This window comes from Rhyacophila brunnea, unplaced genomic scaffold (assembly GCF_057557595.1).
Source record: "Rhyacophila brunnea isolate RB1 unplaced genomic scaffold, BYU_Rbru_1.0 scaffold_20, whole genome shotgun sequence".
Taxonomy (NCBI): domain Eukaryota; kingdom Metazoa; phylum Arthropoda; class Insecta; order Trichoptera; family Rhyacophilidae; genus Rhyacophila; species Rhyacophila brunnea.
The window spans coordinates 11,361,618-11,371,133 of NW_028232860.1; the positions used below are offsets into that span (position 1 = coordinate 11,361,618).

The window sequence follows — 9,516 nt, forward strand, 5'->3', positions numbered from 1 at the left end:
CGATAGATTAATGGATAAAACCACTGAAAAAAATATGTGAATTCGAATTACACTTATTTTCTAAGTTTGAATGTTTTTAGGATTGTTTAAAATTATATAGTCAAATCAATACTGCAACTAGATAACTTGGTTTTCACTATTATTGAAATAGCTATTGAATATGATTCTACATTTACTTTTCTACAAAACGATAAAACTAGGTAAGCCAGAAGTTAGTGGGAACTGTATTAATTTTGTGCTTGAAAATATTAGATAACTTTAAAACGATAAATAAAATAATATATCTACAATATTTTATCATACAATTGAACATTATTTAATAGTTCCCAATTAGGCAAGCACAATTTTCCATTTTTATTGTAAATAATAATTATAGGCTAGATTTATGTTAATCAAGTAAAGTTAAAAAAAATATTTTCCCAACAATGACCAAATCAGACTTATCTAATTGTAGTATTGATGTGACGATATATTTTCAATTAATTAACACATTTTAATAAACAATTGCAACGATTCCAATGAAGTTATATCGGTTCGTATCGCTAGACCTATGTTCTCATTCTGATACCTCGAGTAAAAAAAAATCAGATGAATGGGTATTAAATTAATCATTATGGTATTGATTGTTGGCGTAAGCTGGTGACTGTAAACGTTCGCGTTGTCTAATCTCGAATAGAGACATCTCGATGTGGTGGAAGCCTCTACCCAATAAGCTCAGCATAAGGAAGCCGATGGCGTGCAGACCGAAGATAGTCAAGATCTCCAATGACTTAGCCATGACGTGAAAGCAAGCGAACACCAAGAGAGTCCAGAAAATGAAAGCGAAGATCAGTTCTCCTCGGTGGAGGTGCTCTATGCGATTGACTGCGTCCACGAAACGGCCTGGAAATCGAAGGAGATAATAAGTAAATGCTTATAATCAATCTACTCTCAGTAAGTAACAGAACAGTAACGTTAGTCGTATATTAACTATTGACTTATACCGATAGGATTTTTTTTCGAACTATTCAAACCCCAGCATGCAGTGCCATGGTACAGTGATAAACACACACCACAAGTTTACTACAATAATAATAAAAAAGTTCCTATTTTAGTGAAAAATATTAACATTTTAAAATCCGTGGCTGTGCGATGCAATTTGATGGTGTATGATTGATATAATTAAATGACAATAATTCACATGTAGAATTTTATTGTAATCCGTATTTCCTAATGGCTATTTATCCAATGTAGCGAATGATCTGGCATGCTATGTACATGCGACCGGAACATGCCTAGTGCCGACAAAACAATAAGTCAAGTGGATTTATGTTAAAAAACAAAAAATCGCTAAAAATACACAGAATACCCTTGATTTTACTTGAATACCATTTGGTAACACTAAAGTACAACACCACACTAATCTTTTTCTTATCAATATGTAGAGGGGCTTCAGAATATGGGGTCCACCACTTACCATATTTATAAAAGTCTTTGAGTTGTTCTTCTTTGCATTTCCACCTCTCGTTCAGCCAGTTCCCAAGAGATTCTTCGTCTTCGGGTAAATTTTCAGCTGGGTGTCTGAAGAAAAAAAACAAACCTATTATTATTCAAATATCAATGTTAATTAAACATCAATTGTACACTTTTCCACGAGTTTTTAAGACGTTGGCATGTTATATATATTAATTATGGAGAATATATAGATATTTATTGATTTATTTATAAATGACATACATATATATTGTTATTTTTAAAAAATACAACAGTAAAAATACAATATTTTTGTAAACATTTCCACAAGTATATTAAATAATATAAAAATAGAATATTGCATTATGAAAATAAGTTGAGTTTGTAAATACCAGTAAAAAACCACCGAAAACTTGAGTACAAAAGAGTGAAAAAATATAATCGCGACCTGCTTACTTTCAGGTGAAATTTTAAATACACTGCAAATAAAGTATGTACGTACCGTTTAATGATGAAGTGAACTTCTGGTGGGAAATCTCCAACGAGAAGATCACGCAATGAGCAGCCCCGTTGCCCGGGGAAGCCGACGTAGCCAACTGCTACGTCGTAGACCGCTCGTAGTCGAGGCCGTAGAGCTTTGACCAGATGAGAGAAACCGCGTGTGCGAGGATGGAGTACTTGTTGGTAGGGCTGTAGTGAAAAATATTATATTACAGTCGTTTGGTTTTGAAAATACATTACTTAATCATATTTTCTAAAAAAAATGATGAAGTGGAATTCGAATTCAAATTTTTCACTATCATAGTAACTACCCTATCTGAGGTTCGAAATATTCACCCAAAATTAGTTACAAGCTTTGTAATTTAAATCAAGGTAATGATTACTAGCATGATTATTATAGTTAGCATCAGGAATTGGGGGAGGTCCGGACCCAAACCTCCCCCTTGTGTGCGTGCCTGAAGCATATGTATGCTTCATTGCCAAACGGCGTGAAGTTAGATGTATAATGAAAAGTTTTATTTTGAGCTAAATATTTACTTGCAAGGTGTAATGTTTGTTATTAAAATATCATTAAATGTGTCTTCTTGCCTCTAAATTGTTTTTCTTTGCAAACGAATCGCTCTTCTTCATGCTCTGTTCCGTGAGATCGGTTCCTTCAGGGAAGATGAGCATCTGATATGTGTAGTTCATGTCTGTGAAGAATTTGAGGATCCTGTTTATCTCTGCCTCGTCACATTGCCAATTTCGTTTAATGTAGATAAAGCAACTCATTTGCATCACCCAACCTAGAAATAATATATTATAATGTAATAATGGTGAGTCGATATTTATTTTTATTCAGCTGGTAACATTGATATACTACTGGATGAATCATATGCTTTTTAATGTGACTCAACCAGTGTTAAAACTTACTGTTTTAATATCAGTGGACCTAACTCGATATAAGCTCACTTAATATTTGTCTCGAAAACGATCTGGCAATAATTATGAGTAAGCCCGATCTAGCTTGCATCTTACTCTAACTAATAGTCAGCGCATGACGACTTGCTCTGTCCGCTCAGACATGAATTTTTGGTAGCTTGCAAGCTTTGGGTTGCAGACCCTTAGGGTCACTATTCCGAGAACGCAAATTTAGTTTTACAGCCAGGGTAATACGGGTGAAATTCGGGAATCCATGTTAACGGTCTTAACGCATTATACCTACAAGGAAATATTATAAGACGATATTCGTAATATCTTCTTTTGTGGTACATTTTTAAAATCACACTTGTATGGGAACTCCTCATCTAATAGTATATCAATGGCTGGTAATAGCTTTTCAATAACGCAACATACAGAGACGTTATGTCTTAAAGTACATACAAGATCATACTAGTCAAGCTTGATTTCAGTTTAAAGCTTGAGTCTCAGTGCCAGAAGATTTTTTACAATATTTTAATCATGCCACCCCATAACGGACGTCGGCTACCATTAATATAATCTTTTCTTTACACTAGTACTAATCATGGTGGTTCTTAAGCCACGAAATGTAGCGTCGTCCTCTACTACGTTTACTATTGGTCCTTCCTTGGATGACAAGTTGGGTAATGTTGTACTTTTGTCCTCTCACAACGTGGCCGAGCTACTGTAGTCTTCTGGTTTGATACTATGCAGAACTTCTCGGTCCTTTTCCATTCGATTGACAACGTCAAAATTTGTCGCCCCGATCAGTCAAAGAGATTTTGGGGTTACATTTAAACAGTCACATCTCGAAAGCCTCAACTCTCCTTGACATCTCCTAGTTTAGCATCCTTATCATATATGCAGTCTCCATTGATATACTACTAGATAAGGAGTTCCCATACAAGTGTCATTTTAAAAATGTACCACAAAAGAAGATATTACGAATATCGTCTTATAATATTTCCTTGTAGGTATAATGCGTTAAGCCCGTTAACATGAATTCCCGAATTTCACCCGTATTGCCCTAGCTGTAAAACTAAATTGTTAAACTAAATCAAGTTCTTAGAATCAAGTTCTTGGAATGAAACTAAATTTGTAAAACTAAATCAAGTTCTTGGAATAGTGACCCTAAGGGTCTGCAACCCAAAGCTTGCAAGCTACCAAAAATTCATGTCTGAGCGGACAGAGCAAGTCGTCATGCGCTGACTATTAGTTGAGTAAGATGCAAGCTAGATCGGGCTTACTCATAATTATTGCCAGGTCGTTTTCGAGACAAATATTAAGTGAGCTTATATCGAGTTAAGTCCGCTGATATTAAAATAGTAAGTTTTAACACTGTCCGAGTCGCTGAAAATCGGGCGTCATTTTAAGAAGCATATGATTCATCCAGTAGTATATCAATGACAGTCTCAGACCTAGATTAAGGTCTCTATTGCTAAGAAGGCGTCTCATTTTGAGAAATTCACTCCTTGCGATCTCAATTCTAATTTTGATTTCCAGCGACTGGTCCGATTTCTCATTGACCCATAACAAAACTTATGTTTGTGTTATATCATAAGGTTCTTTTACTTATCGTTATTTATATTGAGTTCATTGTAAAACCAATTTAGTAACCACTATCGATTATCTATAATCTATAAACGATCGACAATACTCTTGCAAAAACTAACCATTATATCGTGTGATAAGTCTATAATTTAGGCAATTAGAGTTAACAATGGATTACGTGTATATATATAAATATGTATACTAGAAAAAAATCAAGGTCATGCGATATATAGAACATGCACATAAAACACAAAGAAATTAGCATTATGAGTGAATTTATAGAGCAATATAAAACTTTCAAATTTTCCTCCATAACATGATTTCGAGACTTACCAACTTTTGGCATTAACCCCACGATATCATATAATACTGTGTAGGGAATCCAATCCCGAGCTAAAATTCTGATCCCGGGATTTCGGGATTACAATTTGACAGTCCCGGGATTGACATTTTTTTCCATTGTTAATATAAAATTTTTATATTTACAAATAACATTGATAAAATCGGTCAAAAATAAATCTAGTATAATTTATACTATTTAAGACATTTATTGTTAATATTGTATACGTTCAATCTTGGAAATACATAAATTTAATGGAGTAAATAATATTGTAATATAAATAATAATGTGAATTTAATATGAGATTGCTGTTTCTGATAGTAAAGATGAATGGGTTAGCCAGATTTAAAATAGTGAAGCAAATCATGGTGTACGTATGACCTTTCCGCTTCATTAATCTAATTAGTCAGCCAAATATGAAACTGCCGTAAAACGTATGAGATCTTGGTGGAATTACTTTGTTAATAGTGCTAAGCATTGTTTTTTTCCAATCTTTCTCATTTTTATTAATTTAAGTAAAAAAATAAAATGAATCGGCAACTTACACAAGGGTATAAATCAAACTTCATTCAAACTCAGTTTATTTCTAATGTAGTTATTGGTTATTAAAAGTATTTTTTCTATTATATTTTCGGGATTATGTTTATCAATCCCGGGATTCATAGGTATCGAAAATAGCTCGGGATCCCGGGATTCGAATCCCTAATACTGTGACACACACCTTCAATCCAAATATACACATTAATTTCGATTAAAATAAAAAAAAAACTACGACCAGCTAGCGGGTTAGAATAAGGACCCCATATGGTTAGCGAAATGCGATTAAATCTACAATCTACACGGATATCATATGTCAGAATAATGTATAATCAAAGTATTGAGTAAATATATAACATTGCAACGTTCAATACCAGTTAGAAAGCTTCTTAGCTTCTTATTGAGATTTTTAGTCAACATAATAATATATTGAATCCATCGAATCTGACTGAATATTAAATGATATTTTCATAATTTAATTCAAAAATTAAACAAATATAAAATTACCCGGTCCTGGTATATGCTTGATCTCATCCTTCAGCACGTATTTCATTGTGAGTTTATGGTTTATCGCTTTCAAGAAAGTAAACATTGTTCGTTTTTCCACCAAAGCTCTATTTCTACCGTTGTAAGCCAGCGTTTGAACGTGTCCGCCATTTTGATGAGCATGTTCGCCATTTTGTGGAGCTTTTCCATTCTTGTCCACTTTACTGGCCGCGTTCCCATCGTAATCTGTTACATAGGCTGGTTTCCTTGAGGCATGAAACATGCACATCCACATGTAGTTCCAGTCGACCCTGGTTCGATGGTTCATTACCACAATGGATGTTTCTTCGGGGTCCACGTAATCGCCATGGACGATGATTTTCGTGCCAAATAATTGCATTAAAGCCTAAAAATACGGAGCTTTATTATCAGATAGAAATTTTGCTTTGGAAACGTAAACACAAATAATGCTATCCGAAAAATCGTTTGTGTTTACTACAAATTTATATTGAGTGTTTATGATGATTTCATATTTTGACAGGTGATTTCTTTAATTTAAATATATATTAATATGCGATGGCCGAGTATTCGCTCCTTAAATTGAGGGTCTTGAATCTCGGGTTTCGCAAAAAATCACTGTTGTTTTCCAGAGCATGGACCTAATACGTTGAGAAAGTGGCTAACATCCATTTCTAGTTAAAAAAAAATGTTACAAAACCTCTTCTTGTGGTGGTCAAAACCCAGGCCAAATTTTAGCCAATTGAAAAAAAAATGAAGCCATTGATTGATTGAAACCGTATGTGGTTTTAAACCATGATTTTTGTTTATGGATATACGTTTTCATAAATTATATAAACATCTGATCAAATCAATTTATATACCGTACATTCTTACAAACTTACTAAATATATATTTTTTCCACAAACAGAAATCATAAGTTTTCCATTGCATTCGGTTCTAAGCCACATCCGGTTTCAGTCTATGGATGTAATTAAAATTCCCAGCCCATTTAAATAAATGTCACAAATATTTGGTAAGTATGTCATTTTTTTAATCATGTCCGATCCTAATAAGATCATATTGGCCTCCACAGAGTGGGGTTTGTATTAACAGATTTGTTTTTACGAGAAATGGATGTTAGCCACTTGCCCAAACTATTAAGTCCATACTCTGACTCAAACACAAATTGAAAAACAATATTGTATTTGCCAGAACCAGGATTCGAACCTGGGACCCACGTCATTACATGCCGACGCTTAAGCCGCTCGGCCATCGTGGGCCAGTGTCAATATGTTTTATTTTATAGTTTGTGAATGGATTCGGTACACTATGGAAATGCTGCGTTATATTAATTATTTCTTTCAATACTTACAGTTGGATATAATTCCCAAAAAGCGAAAATCCGGTCAGTTGTCTTTCGGAAGTCCGAGGGGCTAAATAGTAGAAGTGGTATGAGGGGGCAATATAATGCAAGACAACCTAAAAAAAATATTTTTAATCAGGTTAGCCATGACAAGAATAATTAATAAACATTTTAAAATATATACCTATCACAAAGTTGTATACTTTGACAGTTTATTCATTTATCCAATATTTTTACAACGTTTTTATTAGGTCGTGTTCTTGTTTGTCCGGTGGTTGTTTATCCAGTACAAATCTTGCAATCGATTTTTAACTAACTTCCCAACTCGCTAGACATTTGAAACTTTTATAATATATCATAACACGATGCCAATGCATTATTTTAATACGTTTAGCTATCTTTAAATAGAATTGAATTCATTTTCAGTTAATTCTGTTTTGTATGAAAAGTTATTTCGGAAGAAATCCGTAATCCAATCCACTATTATTGGTTGCAAGGGGTATGGGGTCCTAGCAACTAAATTATTAATATATACGTGCGTTACTATGGCAATCAATATGAAATGTCAAAATGACATTTCAGTATTCTATAATATTTACTCAGTATTTCTATCAAGTACAAATTTTTTGATCGTTTAAGCTAGTCAAGTAAAGTTTATGTGATTCAACAGAAAATTTAAAAATGTTGTATATAAAAAGTTCTTTTTATCTTGTAATTTAACAATAATTAAGTACACTGCAAAGAAAGACATAATTAACAATACAATAATATACGTAATTAAGAGTATTAGTAACTAACTTCGCAACTAATATTCTCAGATGGCATTGAATACCACAGCATCGATTTATTAAACAACATGCTGGTATACATCGTTTATTCCTTATGACATGAATTTTCAACAAAACTTCTTAAATATTTTCAGCGATGTATTCATTTGGCATTTAAGGGCGGACGTGCTCAGCGTGGGTCAAAATTGAGCTTTTTTTTATATTTTTAAAGCATCATCCTGGACATACCTTAAACGTTGTAGATAATCTATTTAAGTATATAATTTTGAAGCCTTATTATCCTTTATGTTTATTTTAAACGTTTGATGACTGCATAAAGTATTTTTATTACATAAAATAGTATTCTTTTAAACCTCTCGCTCTAATGTTTTAGAATATAGTCATATTTCAGTACATACATGTGCAGTGGTGTTAAGATTTTTTATATTTATTATTTTTTAAACGCATTTATAAAACCATCAATATAATTTATATCGACATTATTATAGTGAAATATTTACTATATTTTTATTTAAACGGTACATGTTCCGGTAGGATGTTTATCACACTTGAATGGTCAAAGACATAGCTTATAATTAGTATCTTTAGAATTATCTTCAAATGTGTTAATCGTGCCCATTTTTTGAATAATAAAATGCCTAATTCTTGTCAAATTTGGGCTCACAGAGATTATCAATATAATTTTTTATCGTAAATACTTCACTATAATAATGTCGATATAAATTATACTGATGATTTTATAAATGCGTTTAAAAATTAATAAATATAAAAAATCTTAACATCATTGCACATTTATGTACTGAAATATGACTATATTCTAAAAGATTAGAGCGAGAGGTTTAAAAGAATACTATTTTATGTAATAAAAATACTTTATGCAGTCATCAAATGTTTAAAATAAATATAAAGGATAATAAGGCTTCAAAATTATATAAATAGATTATCTACAACGTTTAAGGTATGTCCAAGATCATGCTTTGAAAATAGAACAAAAGCTCCATTTTGACCTACGCTGAGCATGTCCCCCCTTAAATTAATATATTTTACCTGAGTAGATTAATTTAAGAATAAGAATTTATTATCATGTTAAATAAATTAATTATTCATATTAACTTACCGAAAAAAATGCTGAAGTACCACAGGATACAGAAAGTTAACCCTTTCAATAACTTCACCACCTCCATCGTTATACACTTTATTGAAATACTATACGTAAGTATTGATAATAGCTTAAACTATGTTTTACTTTTTATGTTCATAGTGGAATCGTAGACTTAGCAATTTTTATGTTTTTCCCTGTGAAAAAAGAACATAAAAATATGAATATAGTATAAAATAGACATTCGAATATTATGATAGTTAGTACATTATAAAATGTTTATTGATGCAGTGCAACACAGTTAAAATTAAATAAATCTGATATATGTACTGGTGTAGTATTCTGATTCTTTTTGTATTTTATGCGTCAAGTTGTCATTAATAAGCTTTATCATACATCATTGGCGTTAGTTATACGATATACGACTGTCCCAAGCACAGAACAGATTAATAAATAAAAT

At 32.3% G+C, this 9,516-nt stretch overlaps 1 protein-coding gene across 1 annotated transcript; it reads right to left on the reverse strand.

Annotated features, from left to right (window-relative positions):
• Positions 1–337: 337 nt before the first annotated feature.
• On the reverse strand, positions 338–9,202 carry LOC147071187 (lysocardiolipin acyltransferase 1-like). Its single transcript, XM_085948544.1, has 7 exons — positions 9,075–9,202; positions 7,179–7,285; positions 5,828–6,212; positions 2,542–2,738; positions 1,955–2,142; positions 1,457–1,560; positions 338–882 (listed from the first exon to the last, which is right to left on the reverse strand). The coding sequence occupies exons 1-7, from the start codon at positions 9,139–9,141 to the stop codon at positions 605–607; spliced, it is 1,326 nt and encodes a 441-aa protein (XP_085804670.1). The 5' UTR covers positions 9,142–9,202; the 3' UTR covers positions 338–604.
• Positions 9,203–9,516: the final 314 nt, after the last annotated feature.